General features: G+C 42.2%; 1 protein-coding gene across 4 annotated transcripts in view; it reads left to right on the top strand.

The window, feature by feature from the left end:
- Positions 1-23,459, top strand: part of CASQ1 (calsequestrin 1) — an 85,265-nt gene that overhangs the window by 3,571 nt on the left and 58,235 nt on the right. The window contains exons 2-3 of one of the 4 annotated variants that reach the window (XM_056544970.1): positions 1,695-2,039; positions 22,123-22,207. In XM_056544970.1, coding sequence (XP_056400945.1) covers positions 1,797-2,039; positions 22,123-22,207 — 328 coding nt within the window. In that variant the 5' untranslated portion in view covers positions 1,695-1,796. Of the gene's footprint in view, positions 1-1,395; positions 2,040-15,571; positions 15,759-19,925; positions 20,098-22,122; positions 22,208-23,459 lie in introns of those variants that run through there. The other 3 variants (XM_056544969.1, XM_056544972.1, XM_056544971.1) reach the window with 3 other exon arrangements.

Here is a 23,459-nt window from a genome sequence, read left to right as displayed (position 1 = left end):
GGCGTGTCGGCCGCCGCTTCTTGCGGGGGTCGACACCCGCTATCTGGCCGGAGAGCCTGGCCCCCGTACAGAGAGATCGCAGGGAGCCCCAGCGGTCGGACCCCCTGCGATCTCAAACTTAGCCCCTATCCTTAGGATAGGGGATAAGTTTTTCACCACTGGACTACCCCTTTAAGCAGTACAGTGTTTGGCAGTGTAATATTATTTACTGTCTTCATATACAGGATCAGAATCCGCTGACAAAGTGAGGAGCCAATGCCATGAGGGGGTCAAATTCTACACAGAGAAGATTTAGCTGGACAAAGTATGTAGAAGACGTCACTTGTGAGTCACTTATATCATTTGGGTGTTCTGCCTGACTGTCCCATTAGTGCTGGACAGCTTCTTTTACACTTGCCCCTTACTTGGCAAAGTGGTATATTTGATTAATATACTGGAAATAATTTTCCACAATGGACCACACTGCTGGTGTCCATCAAAACAGGCAAAAAAAATTACTTTGGTTTGTGTGTGTGTGTGGGGTCGATGGTAAGGGGTGACACCAATTTCTAACGCTCTGAGTGACACAAATCCTAGCACCGCCACTGAGATGATCTTTTACTTAAAGGGGCACTCCGCCCCTAGACATCTTATCTCCTATCCAAAATCTCGGCTACGGCACCCCAGAGCGAGCTTTGCTCTGTGCCGGATGACTGACAATGCGGGGCGGGGGCTCGTGATGTCACGGTCACGCCCTCATGTTATTTCACGGCCATGCCCCTTCAATGCAAGTCTATCAGAGGGGGCACGACGGCCGTCACGCCCCCTCCCATAGACTTACAATGAGGGGCATGGCCACAACGTCACCAGTGGGGCGCGGCCGTGACGTCATGAGCCACCAGCGCTGCACCCAATGCTCTAAACAAACGCTGGGTGCAGCAGGGAGATCGCAGGGGGTCCCCAGCAGTGGGACCCCCATGATCAGACATCTTATCACCTATCCTTTGGATAGGGGATAAGATGTCTAGGGGCGGAGTACCCCTTTAAGGTTCTCCAACTGTTGTGGCACTACAACACTCCCAGCATCAAGGCACGCCGGAAAGCCTTGCCTCCATTAGAGATCCACTATGACTGTGTGGTTGTAAATATCTCCAAGTCCAGAAGACCTGATAGGTTACAGTGCTCCGAGGAGGCACCAATGTCATATTTGTATTATAAACAACAAAGTAAATCCCACTCCCAAAAACATCCTATGGGGTAGATTTTGATGTAGAAAAACATGCTACTCGATTGTGTTGAGTTGTCTCACTGCCTGTATCCCCCCGTCCTGCTTCTGGCAGTAGGATACTTGAGGACTCACAGTATATTAGGAGACAGATCTCATGTAGACATATATAGACCGTGGTTACAGGAGGAGGGGGGTTCAAGTGACGAATGTCCAGACTGGCAAGCCTGTGAGGATAGGATGTCCCTCCAGAGTTGTTGACCTCCTCCTATCCAGCCCCCTCATCCTCTTTTATGGACTGGGTGTCATATTTTCCCTTTGCTTTTCAGGCTGTGCACACTGGGATAGCCTCCACCACTTGTTCCCAGACTCTCGCCTCCATCTCAACAGCTCCAGGAGCTGTCCCCAAACCCCTAAGTAAGAGTGGAGCCATCTCATCAAGAACCCAGAGGAGATACCTTTCTAATCGAAACTATTCCTTTACCTTTAGGGGAGGAGAAGGGGTTTCGGTACAATCCTCCCAGAGTTTCCCTCGTTGACTTTAAACTGGGACCCTAAATCTGAGACCTGTTGATTTGGAACGTGCGAGAGGATGAAGGGGTTGTGGCTGGTTTTGGCAGCTTTCTGCCTAGCCCTGGTCAACCTGGGTGCCCGGGCCGATGATGGACTCGACTTCCCAGAGTATGACGGAGAGGACAGAGTCATCCACATCAACTTGAAAAACTATAAGGCTGCCCTAAAGAAGTACGAAGTCTTGGCCTTGCTATACCATGAACCTATTGAGGAGGACAAAGCTTCCAAAAGACAGTTTGAGATGGAAGAACTGATACTAGAGGTACAAAGAGACACTAGGAGATATGTATAAGTTATGTCGTGACTGCATGAAAAAGTATCCAAAAATTATGTACAGTCATTCGTGGTACTGCTTAGTGGACCAAACCCCAGTTTTGAGTCTTTTTCCATTGAAATACATAAAAACTTGCTGTAATTGTTTCTTGTAGGATATCAAGTAGCGTATTTTCACCCTAATAACATATATTGGTTTTGGTGCGCCTTCCTGCAACCTATCTCTTAATCAATGTGGTATCATTCTGTGCTTCTCATCCATATCTTGGGTAGTCAAGCACAGTCAGATACATCAATGCCTTTAATATCTATGTTGTAAAAAACTCCTCCTAAACCAGCAGAGTCAAATAGGCACTTGAGACCAGGATAAAATCGAGATGTATCTTTATTCCCACAATGCAACGCGTTTCGTGGAAGTTTCGCTTCATCAGGCATCATGATGCCTGATGAAGCGGAACTTCCACGAAACGCGTTGCATTGTGGGAATAAAGATACATCTCGATTTTATCCCGGTCTCAAGCGACTATTTGACTCTGCTGGGTTTGGAGGAGTTTTTAAAATATATCTACATTTGCATGAGGTGGAGCGGCTGCGGAGACACCATTATACCACATCTTTATCCATGGTTGTACTTGGACGGAGTATGGTAAGCGCATATTCATGTGTTGCGTTACCATTGCATCCTGAGATATCGCACCACGGAGCGCATCCTGTTGTTCTTTTATATTTTAATATCTATGGTTGTACCCAAAGCCATGAATTAAAGTTGTCAGAGGGTACAAAAGCCATTTCAGATATAGAAGCTGCAGCATCACTTAGTCTGATAGATTTAATGTTAATATTAAAGGGGTATTCCAGGCAAAACCTTTTATATATATATATATATATATATATATATATATATATATATATATATATATATATCAACTGGCTCCAGAAAGGTAAACAGATTTGTAAATTACTTATATTAAAAAATATTAATCCTTCCAATAGTTATTAGCTTCTGAAGTTTTCTGTCTAACTGCTCAATGATGATGTCACGTCTTGGGAGCTGTGCATGATGGGAGAATATCCCCATAGGAACTGCACAGCTCCCGGGATGTGAGTCATCAGAGAGCAGTTAGACAGAAAACAACAACTCAACTTCAGAAGCTAATAACTATTGGAAGGATTAAGATTTTTTAATAGAAGTAATTTACAAATCTGTTTAACTTTCCGGAGCCAGTTGATATATATAAAAAAAAGTTTTGGCCTGGAATACCCCTTTAAGTAAAAAGTGTATGAATATTTATGCATTTTGTGACGTGAGAATAATTAATGTGCCTGTTGTATTATATTATTATAATATGCAAATGTTTGTACATTTTTAGGTTAATAGCCTTTAAGTGTAGAACAATATAGGTTCGTTAATTACAGGTCACATGATACAATATCGTTGACTTCTTTCAGTGTCTATTTTATAGGTTTCTAACCTTCTATAAATTTTATAAACATTTGACGAAATTAAACAATTTTACAATTCGACCAGCAATTAGCTCTTGGTGAATACGAGCGTCTGATTGGCTGTTTTAGTTGTTAGTAAATAACATTCAATTTGTAAGTAATTAGTAGGACTTGAAGTAGATTTGCACAAAGCAATTGCCAATGAGCGATTGCAAAGTATCCCTACTCTCTACTGACATGGAAGACCTGACTGGTCAGTATTCGAGGTTAGGTAATATTTTTGACTGACACATTCCACACATCCCTTAGGCTGCTTGCTGGGCAGATTTTCGGAATATCCCAATGTTAGGTCACCATGTCTGTCTTATGGGTGTTTATAGCCTTACACCCATACTTGGGCATGGCCTATTTTTTCCAAAATCTATCTTATTTTTGTCTTCCATGACACCGAAAGGACTAGGGGTTACTTCTCTAAGTCTGACGTCTTCTTCTTGTGTATTAAACTGTATACTTAAAGGGAATGCATCAACTATCGAAAATCTTCTCATCATATACAACATATAATATACCGGAGCTAAATTTGTCAATTATAAGAGACCTGTTCTATTTATAGCAGGAAATGTATTCAAATGTTTACATTCTTTTTTTTTGGTTGGCTGCAGTACCACTTTTTACCATTACGATCTGCTATAGACTACTATGCAACAGTGCCCCCCCTAGGATATAAGATGCTTGCTTTTTTATTTTTTTTAATGATGTTTCCTCAGGATTGAAAGGACCCTCTGTTGCCAATGAGTAGTATCATCTTTCATAGACTCTGCTGTATAACCAGAGCTGGATGAGCCTTATCAGAATTTTAGTTCTTGGTCAAGTCATTGATGACCACGGAATGGCCCATATTTTTTTTATCAGGAACCTAGCTAGGGGTCCTTGGCAGGACAGATCATATGGACCAGCTTTTGAAAGTGACGTCCATCTTCGGTCACCTTCTAGACCAGCGGTTCCCAATCCAATCCTTAGACCCACCAACATTTTCCTTTTTTTTTTTGTTACTGCATTAGAATCAATCAGGGAAAAATTAAAACCCTGGACCATTGGTGGACCTTAAAGGGGTACTCCGGTGGAAAACATATTTTTTAAATCAGCTGGTGCCAGCAAGTTAAACAGATTTGTAAATTACTTCTATTTAAAAAAAATCATAATCCTTTCAGTACTTATCAGCTGCTGTATAATACAGAGGAAGTTCTTTTCTTTATGAATTTCCTTTCTGTCTGACCACAGTGCTCTCTGCTGACACCTCTGTCCATGTCAAGATCTGTCCAGAGCAGCATAGGTTTGCTATGGGGATTTGTTCCTGCTCCGGACAGGTCCTGACATGGACAGAGGGGTCAGCAGAGAGCACTGTGGACAGACAGAAAAGAAATTCAAAAAGAAAAGAACTTCCTCTGTAGTATACAGCAGCTGAAATGTACTGGAAGGATTAAGATTTTGAAATGGAAGTAATTTACAAATCTGTTTAACTTTCTGACACGAGTTGATACAAAGAAAAAAACTTTTCCACCGGAGTACCCCTTTAACCCCTTAAGGACTCAGCCCATTTTGGCCTTAAGGACTCAGACAATTTCATTTTTACGTTTTCATTTTTTCCTCCTCGCCTTCTAAAAATCATAACTCTTTTATATTTTCATCCACAGACTAGTATGAGGGCTTGTTTTTTGCGCGACCAGTTGTCCTTTGTAATGACATCACTCATTATATCATAAAATGTATGGCGCAACCAAAAAACACTATTTTTGTGGGGAAATTAAAACGAAAAACGCAATTTTGCTAATTTTGGAAGGTTTTGTTTTCACGCCGTACAATTTCTGGTAAAAATGACGCGTGTTCTTTATTCTGAGGGTCAATACGATTAAAATGATACCCATTATTATATACTTTTATATTATTGTTGCGCTTAAAAAAAATCACAAACTTTTAAACCAAATTAGTACGTTTATAATCCCTTTATTTTGATGACCTATAACTTTTTTATTTTTCCGTATAAGCGGCGGTATGGGGGCTCATTTTTTGCGCCATGATCTGTACTTTTTTTTGATACCACATTTGTATATAAAAAACTTTTAATACATTTTTTATAATTTTTTTTTTAATAAAATGTATTAAAAAAGTAGGAATTTTGGACTTTTTAAATTTTTTTTCGTTCACGCCGTTCACCGTACGGGATCATTAACATTTTATTTTAATAGTTCGGACATTTACGCACGCGGCGATACCAAATATGTCTATAAAAAATGTTTTTTACGCTTTTTGGGGGTAAAATAGGAAAAAACGGACGTTTTACTTTTTTATTGGGGGAGGGGATTTTTCACTTTTTTTTTACTTTTACTTTTACATTTTTTTACATTTTTTTTTACACTTGAATAGTCCCCATAGGGGACTAATCATAGCAATACCATGATTGCTAATACTGATCTGTTCTATGTATAGGACATAGAACAGATCAGTATTATCGGTCATCTCCTGCTCTGGTCTGCTCGATCACAGACCAGAGCAGGAGACGCCGGGAGCCGCACGGAGGAAGGTGAGGGGACCTCCGTGCGGCGTTATGAATGATCGGATCCCCGCAGCAGCGCTGCGGGCGATCCGATCGTTCATTTTAATCGCGAACTCCCGCAGATGCCGGGATCTGTATTGATCCCGGCACCTGAGGGGTTAATGGCGGACGCCCGCGAGATTGCGGGCGTCGGCCATTGCCGGCGGGTCCCTGGCTGCGATCAGCAGCCGGGATCAGCCGCGCATGACACGGGCATCGCTCCGATGCCCGCGGTTATGCTTAGGACGTAAATGTACGTCCTGGTGCGTTAAGTACCACCTCACCAGGACGTACATTTACGTCCTGCGTCCTTAAGGGGTTAAGGGCTCGGTTGGAGACCTCTGCTCTGGACCTGTCATAATTGACTAGTGGCTTTTTAAAATTATTATAGAAAGTAATATATAGGCTGTGATCTATGAGTTAAAGACCCACCTTGGCATGAAAGGTAGGTTTTTAAAGGGGTACTCCGCCCCTAGACATCTTATCCCCTATCCAAAGGATAGGGGATAAGATGTCTGATCACGGGGGTCCCGCCACTGGGGACCCCCCACAATCTCGGCTGTGGCACCCTAGTCATCCAGTGTACAGAGTGTGCCGGATGACTGCCAATGTGGGGCGGAGGTTCCTGACGTCATGGTCACGCTTCACTCGTGACTTCACGGCCATGCTCCCTCAATGCAAGTCTATGGGAGGGGGAGTGACAGCCATCACACGCCCTCCCATAGACTTGCATTGAGGGGGCGTGGCTGTGATGTCACGAGCTAAGCGCGGCTGTGATGTCACAAGCCTCCGGTGCTGCAACCGACGCCAGGTGCAGCAGGGAAACGAACGCCAGGTGCAGCAGGGAGATCATGAGGGTCCCCAGTGGTCGGACCCCCACAATCACACATCTTATCCCCTATCCTTTGGATAGTGGATTAAATGTATAGGGGTGGAGAACCCCTTTAAGTAAGCTTAACACCTTAAAGGGGTACTCCGGTGAAAAACATTTTTTTTTTAAATCAACTAGCGCCAGAAAGTTAAACAGATTTGTAAATTACTTTGATTTCAAAATATTAATCCTTCCAGTACTTATCAGCTGCAATATGCTGCAGAGAAAGTTTTTTTCTTTTTGAATTTTTCTGTCTGACCACAGTGCTCTCTACTGACACCTCTGTCCATGTTAGGAACTGTCCAGAGCAGGAGTAAATCCCCATAGCAAACCTCTCCTTCTCTGGACAGTTCCTGACATGGACAGAGGTGTCGGCAGAGAGCACTGTAGTCAGACAGAAAATAAATTCCCCCCCCCCCCAAAAAAAACTTCCTGTGGAGCATACAGCAGCTGATAAGTACTGGAAGGATCAATATTTTTTTTTTTTTTAATAACTGTTTTTTTATTAAAGAATTTTTCTTTAAAACAGATATTTGAGAATAAGAAAATAAAATAACATAGAATAATAAACAGAGTCATTACATATTAATAAGACCAGGTTACAATATGATAACATAGATCCGGCTGTAAAGATGTTGTAAAGTCCAGATTTAAATAGAAGTCATTTACAAATCTGTTTTTAACTTTCTGGCTCTAGTTTATTTAACCCCTTAAGGACGCAGGACGTAAATGTACGTCCTGGTGAGGTGGTACTTAACGCACCAGGACGTACATTTACGTCCTAAGCATAACCGCGGGCATCGGAGCGATGCTTGTGTCATGCGCGGCTGATCCCGGCTGCTGATCGCAGCCAGGGACCCGCCAGCAATGGCCGACGCCCGCGATCTCGCGGGCGTCCGCCATTAACCCCTCAGGTGCCGGGATCAATACAGATCCCGACATCTGCGGCGGTTCGCGATTTAAATGAACGATCGGATCGCCCGCAGCGCTGCTGCGGGGATCCGATCATTCATAACGCCGCACGGAGGTCCCCTATGGGGACTATTCAAGTGTAAAAAAAAATGTAAAAAAATGTAAAAGTAAAAGTTAAAAAAAAGTGAAAAATCCCCTCCCCCAATAAAAAAGTAAAACGTCCGTTTTTTCCTATTTTACCCCCAAAAAGCGTAAAAAACATTTTTTATAGACATATTTGGTATCGCCGCATGCGTAAATGTCCGAACTATTAAAATAAAATGTTAATGATCCCGTACGGTGAACGGCGTGAACGAAAAAAAATTTAAAAAGTCCAAAATTCCTACTTTTTTAATACATTTTATTTAAAAAAAAATTATAAAAAATGTATTAAAAGTTTTTTATATGCAAATGTGGTATCAAAACAAAGTACAGATCATGGCGCAAAAAATGAGCCCCCATACCGCCACTTATACGGAAAAATAAAAAAGTTAGAGGTCATCAAAATAAAGGGATTATAAACGTACTAATTTGGTTAAAAAGTTTGTGATTTTTTTTAAGCGCAACAATAATATAAAAGTATATAATAATGGATATCATTTTAATCGTATTGACCCTCAGAATAAAAAACACATGTCACTTTTACCATAAATTGTACGGCGTGAAAACAAAACCTTCCAAAATTAGCAAAATTGCGTTTTTCGTTTTAATTTCCCCACAAAAATAGTGTTTTTTGGTTGCGCCATACATTTTATGATATAATGAGTGATGTCATTACAAAGGACAACTGGTCGTGCAAAAAACAAGCCCTCATACTAGTCTGTGGATGAAAATATAAAAGAGTTATGATTTTTAGAAGGCGAGGAGGAAAAAATGAAAACGTAAAAATTAAATTGTCTGAGTCCTTAAGGCCAAAATGGGCTGAGTCCTTAAGGGGTTAAAGGGGTACAACCCTGGAAATGTTTTTTTTTTTTTTTTTTTTATTTATTTATGCCAGAAAGTTAAACAGATTTGTAAATGACTTCTATTTAAAAATCTTAATCCTTCCAATACTTGTCAGCTGCTGTATGTTCCAAAGAAAGTTCTTTTCTTTTTGGATTTCCTTTCTGTCTGACCACAGTGCTCTCTGCTGACATCTCTGTCCATTTTAGGAACTGTCCAGAGTACAATAAAATCCCCATAGCAAACCTATCCTGCCTTGGACAGTTCCTGACATGGACAGAGGTGTCAGCAGAGAGCACTGTGGTCAGACAGAAAGGAAATTCAAAAGGAAAAGAACTTCCCCTGGAGCATACAACAGCTGATAAGTACTGGAAGGATTAAGATTTTTTTTTAATAGAAGTGATTTACAAATATTTTTAACTTTCTGGCACTAGTTGATATAAAAAAAAATGTTTTCCAGGGGAGTACCCCTTTAAGTAAGCTTCACACCTACCCAACATCACACCTGAGCCAAGCTCAGTTGAAGTCAATGGGCTCAGCTGCAATACCACATATAACCTATGGACAGGTGTGGAGCTGTTTTCGGAAAAATGCAGCCATGTTTTTTCCATTCTTGGAAGCCCATACAAGGGACATGTTAACGCAATAAGGGGCAATAGTAGAGTGATCGTGAACCTTTTCAGATAGGTCAGCTCTCCGTTCGGTTTGATGATGATGCCGCCCTGTAATTTATCCTGATTACCAGTTACCAATTTTGGCCATGTCTACCGCCTAATTGGTTATATTAGATGGCACTGTGGGCAGATGGAATGAGCCGCTCTGTCATAGGCACGAAAGAAGTTTCCGTCCTCAGGGATGGGATCCACTTATAAGTATAGAGTTGCATGCATCGCTTCTTTACAAATCAGTGGCCAATTTGGTTGAGAGAGACTAAATTGTCAGGACGTGTTCTCACACTCAGGTTTTTTAATGCAGGTTTGTAGAATACATATTAAAAGAATACCTGTCACCAAACTAAACTTTAAATATATTGTTCCTTATATATTTATAAGACACTTTGCTATTTACTTGCTGTTAAAATTCTCAACCTTTATACGTTTCTAATGTGATTGAAAAAATGGCCACTAGGTGGCTCTGTTCTGTTCCCAAACAGTTAGTTTGGTCTCCACCCGGACTTGTAGAAGTCCAAACTCAGGAAATGCGTGCGGGGCATGTCAAGGCACGGCTCTCGCTGGCTTCAGAGACGTCGCCCCTGCTGGGGAACGCCCACTTTCTCCTGCCGGGAGCTCACACAATGTGAGCAAGGGGAAAAGAATGATACACAGCTTTTTAAAGCTTGAAAAAGAATCTAGGGCAGGAGGGGTGTTAGGAGTAGTTAGTGAATATAATCTGAGTTAGTTTAGAAAATACGGTTTGATAACATGTATTCTTTAAGGGAAGACTGAGATCCTTCTGCTTTCTAATCCATTCCTGGATTTGTATTCAATAATTGCAATTAAAAACCTGAACGTGTGAACACGGCCTTGGATAATTCTCTAACTGATGATAAAAGTTACTGGTTTGTAAATCTAAGTAATGGGTGTCCCAAAATACCACAATCCCACGGACATGGACCACACGTGAGCAGACTGGGATGGTATTATGGTCGGAGGACCCTGTGGACAATCATCGCCCAGTGGATCTCTCCTGTCTGACGTGGACGTGATACATGAAACCTCCACATATATACTGGACTGTCACAACATGGAGGGGCTAATAATTATTCTATACAATATATTTACCCAAAACATGGACAATGACAGATAAAGAAATGATAGAGGTGAGATAGATATGAGATATAAAGATATGAGATAGATAGATAGATATGAGATAGATATATATGAGATAGATAGATATGAGATAGATAGATAGATATGAGATAGATAGATAGATATGAGATAGATAGATAGATATGAGATAGATAGATGATAGATACATATGAGATAGATATATATGAGATAGATAGATAATGAGATAGATAGATAGATAGATAGATAGATATGAGATAGATAGATAATGAGATAGATAGATAGATAGATATAAGATAGATAGATATGAGATAGATAGATAAATATGAGATATATTTGAGAGAAAGAGATAGATAGAAACATATGAGATAGATAGGAGAAAGATAGATGAATAGATAGATAGTTAGATAAACAGACTACAGATAGATAAATATGAGCTAAATAGCTAGGAGATAGATATGAGATATATAGATAGATATGAGATAGATAGATATGATGTAGATAGATCGATATGAGATAGATAGCTATGAGATAGATATGAGATATATAGATAGATATGAGATAGATATGATAGAGATAGATATGAGATAGATAGATATGAGATAGATATGAGATAGATAGATATGAGATAGATAGATAGATAGATCGAGAGGGAGAGATAAATCAATAGGAAGAGTTGATCCTTATAGTAAAATGTAACTTAATTTCAGCCATAGAAGTTTCTAAATTTACTGTATAGTGCTCTGGTATTTTCCGGTGCCATCGCCCTTTATAAGGTATGTTGTCAGTCTGGGCATAGCGTCTTCGCTGACTCTAGTAAAATACAAAGTCCTCCCAGTTCTCCCAGTGCATTGGAGAAGAGCAGTTGCTGTGGCCAAGAATGGGCTGTCCCGGGGCAGATGGACTGGATCGGGAGAAGTGTTGAGTGGAGCTGGCTGGCATACCTCACCCCGGGCACTGCTTAGGTTACAGGCTGAAGTGCACATTCAGGGGAATAGCAGCCCTGCTCCATATGGTCGTCGCTCCACAGGCTTAGAGGGGACGAAAGCTCCTCTCACCCTGCCCCAGCAGCACCTTCCAAGAGGGTCAAAAATAGACTCTTTATAAGGTTCACCGTAGCTCAGACGCCCGCTCTCCGGACGCCTTAACAGCACCCAAAATACTCCGGACATGAGGACCTATGTGGCCTTATCAAGTCTCATCATTCAGCCTGTAGCAGAGAGCAATAGATTGTATTCACCTGTCCTACAGTCACCTCCCCAACCTGAAATGGCTGATAACAACAAACAATAGATTGTATTCACCTGTCCTACAGTCACCTCCCGCCAACCGGAAATGGCTGATAACAGCGAACAATAGATTGTATTCACCTGTCCTACAGTCACCTCCCCCAACCGGAAATGGCTGATAACAACAAACAATAGATTGTATTCACCTGTCCTACAGTCACCTCCCGCCAACCGGAAATGGCTGATAACAGCGAACAATAGATTGTATTCACCTGTCCTACAGTCACCTCCCCCAACCGGAAATGGCTGATAACAACAAACAATAGATTGTATTCACCTGTCCTACAGTCACCTCCCGCCAACCGGAAATGGCTGATAACAGCGAACAATAGATTGTATTCACCTGTCCTACAGTCACCTCCCCCAACCGGAAATGGCTGATAACAACAAACAATAGATTGTATTCACCTGTCCTACAGTCACCTCCCGCCAACCGGAAATGGCTGATAACAGCGAACAATAGATTGTATTCACCTGTCCTACAGTCACCTCCCCCAACCGGAAATGGCTGATAACAACAAACAATAGATTGTATTCACCTGTCCTACAGTCACCTCCCGCCAACCGGAAATGGCTGATAACAGCGAACAATAGATTGTATTCACCTGTCCTACAGTCACCTCCCCCAACCTGAAATGGCTGATAACAACAAACAATAGATTGTATTCACCTGTCCTACAGTCACCTCCCGCCAACCGAAAATGGCTGATAACAGCGAACAATAGATTGTATTCACCTGTCCTACAGTCACCTCCCGCCAACCGGAAATGGCTGATAACAGCGAACAATAGATTGTATTCACCTGTCCTACAGTCACCTCCCCAACCTGAAATGGCTGATAACAGGGAACGATAGATTGTATTCACCTGTCCTACAGTCACCTCCCGCCAACCGAAAATGGCTGATAACAGCGAACAATAGATTGTATTCACCTGTCCTACAGTCACCTCCCCAACCTGAAATGGCTGATAACAACAAACAATAGATTGTATTCACCTGTCCTACAGTCACCTCCCGCCAACCGGAAATGGCTGATAACAGCGAACAATAGATTGTATTCACCTGTCCTACAGTCACCTCCCCCAACCGGAAATGGCTGATAACAACAAACAATAGATTGTATTCACCTGTCCTACAGTCACCTCCCGCCAACCGGAAATGGCTGATAACAGGGAACGATAGATTGTATTCACCTGTCCTACAGTCACCTCCCGCCAACCGGAAATGGCTGATAACAGCGAACAATAGATTGTATTCACCTGTCCTACAGTCACCTCCCCCAACCTGAAATGGCTGATAACAACAAACAATAGATTGTATTCACCTGTCCTACAGTCACCTCCCGCCAACCGAAAATGGCTGATAACAGCGAACAATAGATTGTATTCACCTGTCCTACAGTCACCTCCCGCCAACCGGAAATGGCTGATAACAGCGAACAATAGATTGTATTCACCTGTCCTACAGTCACCTCCCGCCAACCGGAAATGGCTGATAACAGCGAACAATAGATTGTATTCACCTGTCCTACAGTCACCTCCCGCCAACCGGAAATGGCTGATAACAGCGAACAATAGATTGTATTCACCTGTCCTACAGTCACCTCCCGCCAACCGAAAATTGCTGATAACAGCGAACAATAGATTGTATTCACCTGTCCTACAGTCACCTCCCGCCAACCGGAAATGGCTGATAACAGCGAACAATAGATTGTATTCACCTGTCCTACAGTCACCTCTCCTCAACCTGAAATGGCTGATAACAGGGAGCAATACATTGTATGCACCTGTCCTACAGTTCTCTTTAGCATCGGTTACTTTTTTTTTTTTTTTTTAAACAATACTAGAAATAAAATATATATATTTTTTTAAACTTTTCTATATATCTGTATCTGGTAACAACCAATATGGCCGCCATTACAGCCATTACAAAGTTATTATTATGTTTGAGGGCTTCTCTTATTTTATATAACAATGCCATCTTATAGTGAGATTTTCTTTGTTGCCCATAGCAACCACTCATAGTTCAGCTTTCATTTCTTTTGTTGCTCTGGTAAAGTGAAAGCTGAGCTGTGATTATAGAGCCCACCAATGGTACTGATTATAGAGCCCACCAATGGTACTGATTATAGAGCCCACTAATGGTACTGATTATAGAGCTCACCAATGGTACTGATTATAGAGCCCACCAATGGTACTGATTATAGAGCCCACCAATGGTACTGATTATAGAGCCCACCAATGGTACTGATTATAGAGCCCACCAATGGCACTGATTATAGAGCCCACCAATGGCACTGATTATAGAGCCCACCAATGGTACTGATTATAGAGCCCACCAATGGCACTGATTATAGAGCCCACCAATGGCACTGATTATAGAGCCCACCAATGGTAGTGATTATAGAGCCCACCAATGGCACTGATTATAGAGCCCACCAATGGTACTGATTATAGAGCCCACCAATGGTACTGATTATAGAGCCCACCAATGGTATTGATTATAGAGCCCACCAATGGTACTGATTATAGAGCTCACCAATGGTACTGATTATAGAGCCCACCAATGGTACTGATTATAGAGCCCACCAATGGTACTGATTATAGAGCCCACCAATGGTACTGATTATAGAGCCCACCAATGGCACTGATTATAGAGCCCACCAATGGCACTGATTATAGAGCCCACCAATGGTAGTGATTATAGAGCCCACCATGGCACTGATTATAGAGCCCACCAATGGCAATGATTATAGAGCCCACCAATGGTAATGATTATAGAGCCCACCAATGGTACTGATTATAGAGCCCACCAATGGTGCTGGTTATAGAGCCCACCAATGGCACTGATTATAGAGCCCACCCATGGTACTGATTATAGAGCCCACCAATGCACTGATTATAGAGCCCACCAATGGCACTGATTATAGAGCCCACCAATGGCACTGTTTATAGAGCCCACCGATGGTACTGATTATAAAGCCCACCCATGGCACTGATTATAGAGCCCACCAATGGTACGGATTACAGAGCCCACCAATGGCACTCATTATAGAGCCCACCAATGGCACTCATTATAGAGCCCACCAATGGCACTCATTATAGAGCCCACCAATGGCACTCATTATAGAGCCCACCAATAAAAGTGATTATGGAGCCCACCAATAGCACTGAATAAAGGGCCCACAAATGAAGCTGAATACAGGGCCCACCAATGGTGCTGAATGTAGGGCCCACCAATGGAGCTGAATATAGATATAGGGGGGGATTTATCAAAACTTGTCCAGAGGAAAAGTTGCTGAGTTCCCCATAGCAACCAATCAGATCGCTTCTTTCATTTTTAACAAGGCCTCTGCAAAATGAAAGAAGTTAGTTGATTGGTTGCTATGGGCAACTGGGCAACTTTTCCTCTGCACAGGTTTTGATAAATTTCCCCCATAGAGCCTACGAATGGTGCTTAATATAGAGCCCACCAGGATATAGGCCCACACCAAAAAACGCCAACGCTAATACACACATATATTTTGTTTAATATTTTATTTTTTTAAGCCACTAAAACGGCATCTTGGGAGTGAAAAACATGGAGGCAGTTTTTTTGTGACATTTTATTTTGCTGGACAAAATAAATGCCAAACAAAAGTTTTGTGTAATCCCAATCTAAGGCTCTTAATTTTTAATGCAAGCCCCTCCCCTTTTGTGGTCTAGTTTGTGGGACTGTCCTGCCAAAACTGGGCCTGTTGGCAAATATGTAGTATGTTCTGAAAACCCGCTGGTGATTGAATTTCCCAATAAGTAAAAGTGTTATTCCAGCCCATAATATGCCAAAAGGACAGGTATTTGTCGTACTGGGTGTAAGGGGCTTTATAAGTACTTTGAGGGGAGTCCTAGCAAAGAGAATGGAGTCCAGGGTAGAGAAGTGACCCAGACAGAGATCAGTACCCGGTAAAGAGGATTCCCAGACAGAGAAGTCTGGGCAGAGAGAAGTCCTGGGCAGATACAAGTCGTGGGCAGATAAGAGTCCTGGGCAGGGAAGAGTCCAGGGCAGGGAAGAGTCCAGGGCAGAGAAGTGACCAAGACAGAGATCAGTACCAGGTAAAGAGGAGTCTCAGACAGAGAAGTCTCGGCAGAGAGAAGTCCTGGGTAGATAAGAGTCCTGGGCAGATAAGAGTCCTGGGCAGGGAAGAGTCCTGGGCAGGGAAGAGTCCTGGGCAGGGAAGAGTCCTGGGCAGGGAAAAGTCCTGGGCAGGAAAAAGTCCTGGGCAGGAAAAAGTCCTGGGCAGGGGAAAGTCCTGGGCAGGGAAGAGTCCTGGGCAGGGAAGAGTCCAGGGCAGGGAAGAGTCCAGAGCAGGGAAGAGTGCAGGGCAGGGAAGAGTCCAGGGCAGAGAAGAGTCCAGGGCAGGGAACAGTCCTGGGCAGGGAACAGTCCTGGGCAGGGAACAGTCCTGGGCAGGGAGCTACTGTGATGGACCAAGCAGCTATATCTACATTGAAAACAAGGGATTGGGTTTTTTGATATTCAACATGTCCGATTCTTTTGTTTTCTGACATCATACCAATACCTGAAACACATTAGGTGTTCAAAATCAGTGGGTTTGGCCCATGGTAGTCTAATATGAACAGTCACCTCTAGCCTGGGAGTCCTTTTAGCTATCTTAAAACGGGTGTGGTGAGGGTGTGATGAAGGGCAGATGTTATTACCCTAGGGGCAGATGGCATTAACCCTTGTATTCGTTACACCAGGGAGTGGTTAACCTCTGCACTACCCAAGGTATGGCCGCTGGATCCTGGGCTCAGCGCAGGGCAAATAATGACTCCGATGCCAAGTTACGGAACAATGGCAGCTTTACTTTACTTTACTTTAGACAGGTGTTATAGTCTTTACAGCTCAGTTAGGCCCAAGGAGATGACCGGTGACTTTAGAGACTTGAGGGCTCGCTGGGACTTGTAGTGGACTTGGACTGAAATATGAAGACCCATGTTGACTTTAGAAGGATTGACTGACTAAACTATGACTGACTAGACTTCATCCCTGTGGTAACTTACCAGGCTTTGACATTCACCTGTGGGGCACTTGGTTGGTGAAAGCGTGGCTGCATGGTTAGGCCTTGGGTCTCTTCAGGACACCAGACACTCTCAGGTCTTGACTGTTCTGCACTCAGATAAGACTGGACCTGAAAAGGACCATAGATTGCACAGAAGAGTCACTTCTGTACTGGGCCACCACAAACTCCCCCTCTTAAATAAAGCAGTTCTCGGTGACATGTCCTTGAAGGAGGGTGAAAGACTAGGCCACTGGCCCAAACAATGGTATAGAGTTCCTGGGGCATTTATAGTGAATGTCCTGCACAGGGCTGGTGAATTCGGAAAGAGTCCATATGGCATTTTGATGTCGGGGCCATCGTAGGTCGAGGGGTCACTGTATTACCGCTCTACAGTTCTGGTTTGTTAGAGTCTGCAGTAAAGGATCATGGCTGTAAGCTGGGCACACAACTTATGCAGAATAGTTGCAAATAGTTCTTGGTTAGTCCACCAGACACATTTCTTCAACGTTACGTAGAACCTGTAAAATAAAAGTGGTACTTCCACAAACAACAGTCAGTCTCACGACTTAATGGCAGAAAGAAACAACAGCATCACATGTGAGCTTTATCCTGGGAATTGGCCTTCCCAGCATCGCCTGTCGGATTGCTTTCAAAGTTGGGACATACAGCGGGGACCATGGGACTGTGCCCCCTCCAACGGACTGACTCTTGTATTCCAGGATACTCGTGACAAGGTAGAATCACTGATGGTGGGGCTCACTGTTACCACTATCTGTACCGCAGCAGCTTGTGCCACTGGGGGACAAAGTTTTGGTGACTGTTGGGTCAGCAGGAGTAGACCGAAGCACTTTAGTTGGTGCCCGATGAGCAGGCAAAACCACCTCAACGCCAGGAGTAGGTCTGGGCACTTCTGCAGAATTCTTGCTTGTTCCTGGTTGGTATACGGGAGACATGACGGGCGCCTCGGGCAGGAACTCTTCTTCTTGATCGGTACCTTTAGCTTTAGGGGACAGCAAGCCATTGGGGTCCGCATTAAAATCTTCTGATGGGAAAAAGGCGAAAGGGAGATGTGTTGGATTCTTTGGAGGGGTTACCACTGCCGCCCACTCTCCACTCACACTGCGGACCGGAGTATATTTATTCCACTATCTCCCGCTCTCCAGAGAATGTAGTGGTGGTGGGAGATAGTCTCTCTTGATCGTCCTTCGATTCACAAGAATGGTACCACTGTGGCGGCAGTCTGTTGGGGTGCCATACCCCCATACCTTATGGCTCTCCCTCTCAGGGGTGTTCCAACATCCTGATGTACAGGGTTTCAAGGATTTTTGTTGCGCTTGGCACACTTCATACGGCATTTTCTTAGGGCCATACTCTCTCCTCCTCTGTGCTCTCATCTCCTCCACTATAGCAGGCATCTGGGGCTCTTGCTTAGCCCTCTCGGACTGGGCTATCGGCACTATCTTCCCTGGCAGGGGTAGGAGGTACTGCCTCATATATTGGATTACTTGAGGCTCATCACCAAATATCCACCGGGGCAGCGGTGGTGACTGGGGGCGTGTCGTGGCCTTCTGGACTTGGGGGGTAGACTCTGGGCTAGGAGTGGATGGAGGGGGAAGAAAAAGCGACCTCAGCCGGGGTACTCACATCCGATTCCTTGGAGTAGATCTCCACCCAGGATCCCCAGTCCCAGTGGTGTGGGGACAACCTCACCAGCAACACTCCTCTTGACGATGCAGCGGGACTTTCAGGCAGGCGTCTTAGGCCCCGATTGACATCCTGTGCAGCCAATCCGCCAACTCTTGAAAAACTTGAGCCATGGCCGCTGCAGCATTTTGGGTGCTGGGCGCCATCTAAGGACTCTTGGATCACGTGCTCTGCTGTGCTTCTGCCATGTTGCTCTCTTCACTGACTTCCGTCAGACTGAAGAGGTCCAGCGGCGCTGTTCCCTATATAGTGGGCTTCGGTAAGATGGCCGCCGGCCGGAAATACGTCAGCGGTGCATCGCTGACTTCCGCTCCCTCAGCAATAAGGGGTGTATCTTTCTGGTTCCACCTAGGACTCAGAAGGGCAACATGACTTCCATGCCCAGGGGCGGGATGCTGACCAGCGCGGGACTTTTTCATGCACTTCTCCACATATTTAACTCTTTCAGGTAAAGCCAGCGTTTTGTTACGCAGCAAAACTTCGGCACGTATTTTGCACATGGCAGGCAAAACTTTTCAAGGTTCACAATGGCAGACAATAAACATTTCTTTACCTCCCCCTCTATTTCACAAGCGCCTCACAACATACAAGTTTCACTGAGAAAGTCTCGCAATTTCTTTTCGCATCAGAGTGCGAATTCTCAGCAATACTGGACACAGTTCAGACTGGGGGGGGGGGGGATGTAACTTGGCGTCAAATCGAGGTTCTGCCTAGGGCGGCAAAAAATCCTTGCACCAGCCCTGCACAAAACTCCCTTTACTGGCCATTGCCCCCCCCCCCCCCCCCCATTTATACCCACTTTATACCCGGAAGTAACATTAGGGAACATTTATCAAAACCTGTCCAGAGGAGAAGTTGCTGAGTTGCCCATAGCAACCAATCAGATCGCTTCTTTCATTTTTTCAGGGACCTTTTAAAAAATGAAAGACGTGATCTGGACAACTCAGCAACTTTTCCTCTGAACACGTTTTGATAAATCTCCACCATTGTCTATTATATCCGGTTGAATGGAGGTGTAAAAGTCAGCGTCCAGCTGAAGATGATGCCCACAGATGTGTAGACATTGCACAGCTGCTTCTACCACTAGATGGCATCACAACCCACAAATCCATCCTATGTGTTTGGCCAACTGCTGTTTACTGTAGAGATCACAAGATTTTTTTTCGTATAATTTTTTTTTTGCCTTTTGAGCATCTGCTCGTCTTACTAACCGCATCCAAACATAATAGGTTCCTACGTGGGCGGCGTCACGAGAGCGAGGTGTCGTGGAAGACAGACGGGAGACAGGGTTCAGAAGGCTGCCTTGTAGAAATTGTCTAAACTCTTCAAGAAAAGTAAAGTGTAGCGCCAATTGGCAGAGACGAGGCGCAGGTATCCAGGAGAATTAGTCACTATGGAATCTGGAGATTGGAGCCAAAATAATAATGTAACAGAAAAAAACATTCCAACAGAAATCTAAGAGTTCACAAGTTCTTAAATATTCTTGTATATAGGAGAAGTATTATAGTAGTTATATTCTTGTATATAGGAGCAGTATTATAGTAGTTATATTCCTGTATATAGGAGCAGTATTATAGTAGTTATATTCTTGTATATAGGAGCAGTATTATAGTAGTTATATTCTTGTATATAGGAGGCAGTATTATAGTAGTTATATTCTTGTATATAGGAGGCAGTATTATAGTAATTATATTCTTGTATATAGGAGGCAGTATTATAGTAGTTATATTCTTGTATATAGGAGCAGTATTATAGTAGTTATATTCTTGTATATAGGGAGCAGTATTATAGTAATTATATTCTTGTGTATAGGAGCAGTATTATAGTAGTTATATTCTTGTATATAGGGAGCAGTATTATAGTAATTATATTCTTGTGTATAGGAGCAGTATTATAATAGTTATATTCTTGTATATAGGAGCAGTATTATAGTAGTTATATTCTTGTATATAGGGGCAGTATTATAGTAGTTATATTCTTGTATATAGGAGCAGTATTATAGTAGTTATATTCTTGTATATAGGGAGCAGTATTATAGTAATTATATTCTTGTGTATAGGAGCAGTATTATAGTAGTTATATTCTTGCATATAGGAGCAGTATTATAGTAGTTATATTCTTGTATATAGGAGGCAGTATTATAGTAGTTATATTCTTGTATATAGGAGCAGTATTATAGTAGTTATATTCTTGTATTTAGGAGGCAGTATTATAGTAGTTATATTCTTGTATATAGGAGCAGTATTATAGTAGTTATATTCTTGTATATAGAAGCAGTATTATAGTAGATATATTCTTGTATATAGGAGCAGTATTATAGTAGTTATATTCTTGTATATAGGAGGCAGTATTATAGTAGTTATATTCTTGTATATAGGAGCAGTATTATAGTAGTTATATTCTTGTATATAGGAGCAGTATTATAGTAGTTATATTCTTGTATATAGGAGGCAGTATTATAGTAGTTATATTCTTGTATATAGGAGCAGTATTATAGTAGTTATATTCTTGTATATAGGAGCAGTATTATAGTAGTTATGTTCTTGTAAATTGGGATTAGTTTTAGCTAACAAACTCTATTGAGGTGGATTGTAAACAGCACAAAAATGATAAGCTGTTTTCCAGAACACAAGAACATAATTATTAATGTAAATTACATTCTAGGAAAACTATGCGTTCCTTAATACATGGTATCTATGATGTCACTCAATTTTTGAAAGGTTTATGAGGAAGAATATTTTATTTTAAACTTTTACAACTACTCAGGGTGTCAGGTAAAAACAAAAAACAAAAGTATACTCACCTCCTGATCGGTCCTGATCCCCTCTGTCAGGGCTTCCTGTTCTCCATCCAGACACATAGGAGGTGCCCACTCAGCCAATCACTAACCAGTGTACTTCTTATGTATGGGGATGGAGAACAGGAAGTGGGGAGCAGCGCCAGTGGAGGATCAGCGGCAGGTGAGTACATTTTTTTTTCATGACAGTTTTAAAAATAATTATTAAAATTATTATAATAATTTAATTATCCATTTTGTTTGCCTTCCTTTTGCTGTACCATTTCTGACATTGTTTTGCAGAATTATTCATATGAATGGTTATGGATATCACAGAATCTTTTACAAATTCCGTACCGCCTATGTTATGTCTTTACCAAGTGTCTTAGGAATGATTGTTGTGTAGCGGTGGACCAGACTGTTTATAAGATACACTGTTTCCCAACCGGGGTGCCTTCAGCTGTTGCAAAACTACAACTCCCAGCATGCCCAGACAGCCAAAGGCTGTCCAGGCATGCTGGGAGTTGTAGTTTTGCAACAGCTGGAGGCACCCCGGTTGGGAAACACTGATATAATAGAATGCTCTGAATGCTATTCCTTGGTTTTACAGTCCTAAAACATTCTCTCTTTTCTCTCTTCCCTTTTTTTTCTCTCCCTTTTTGTCTTTTTCCCTAGTTAGCTGCCCAAGTCCTGGAAGATAAAGGGGTGGGATTTGGGTTGGTGGACTCTGAAGAAGATGCCGCAGTAGCCAAAAAATTAGGTGAGAGTCAAAAGACCCAATAGTTTTTTTTTGTTTTTTTTTGCTATCTTTATGATCTTGTTTGTTATTATGGCATCAATGCTTGCTGTGAAATTTTGGCAGCTAAGTCTTAGCCTGCCCTCTAGTGGGCATAAGTGCAAATACTATATATATATATATATATATATATATATATATATATATATATATATATATATATTTATATATAGATATATATTTATTTATTTATATATCTATCTATATATTTATCTATCTATAAATATATATATGTATATATATATACACATACTGTGTATATATATATATATATATATATTGTGTGTATGTATATATATATAGATTGTGTGTATGTATATATATATATATATATATATATATATATATATATATATCTGAATCTCCTGATCTTTGTTTCGGGTTCAGTTTAAAGAACCTGTCAGATTCATTTCAGATCATGTTTTTCAGATTTGGAAAGTGCCCTAATTGCTCTGCCATTGCTCACAGAAAGCATGGACAGGAGCAGGGACTCCTGTCAAAGGTAGGAGTCCCTGTTCCTGTACAGCACAATTGACTGGGCTGTTTACAGAGAAACCATCTCAGCGAACATCGGGGGAGATTGATCAAAACCTGTGCAGAGGAGAATGTGACCAGTTGCCCATAGCAACCAATCAGATCGCTTCTTTCATTTTTTCCAGGCCTTTTCAAAAATGAAAGAAGCGATCTGATTGGTTGCTATGGGCAACTCAGCAACTTTTCCTTTGGCCAGGTTTTGATAAATCTCCCCCATAGTGAATAAAAGCTGTGATGCATACAGGATCGCCGCTTACCTCCGAGCTGCTCAGTGCGCAGGAGAAAGTACGAGACAAATCCAAAACAAATCACAAAAATGTTCAAATCCAAATTTTTGGAAAACTTTTTTTAACTGAATTCTCGCCGAACCGATTTTCTTATCCCTATCTATATATAGTCACTACAAATCCTCTTTCAAGGTGTTTTTCATGGTGACATATGAGATATAAGTACAAAATGAACCCTTTTAGTTCAGCACTCATCGCTGTGTGACTCAATATGGACGACACTTTGCTTCCCCGACACAGTTCGTGATTTCGTTGCCAGCAATGACTCACAGCGAGAAATTATTGAAATCAATGTTATTCTAAAATAAAGTGCTGATCCACAGATTCCCAACATCTGACCAATAATGTCAGTAGAGGAGAATAACAGAAGACTGTAGAGGCGGACATTTTGTCGC

Source organism: Hyla sarda, chromosome 11 (assembly GCF_029499605.1).
Source record: "Hyla sarda isolate aHylSar1 chromosome 11, aHylSar1.hap1, whole genome shotgun sequence".
NCBI lineage: Eukaryota > Metazoa > Chordata > Amphibia > Anura > Hylidae > Hyla > Hyla sarda.
This window is presented reverse-complemented; position numbering and strand designations above follow the sequence as displayed.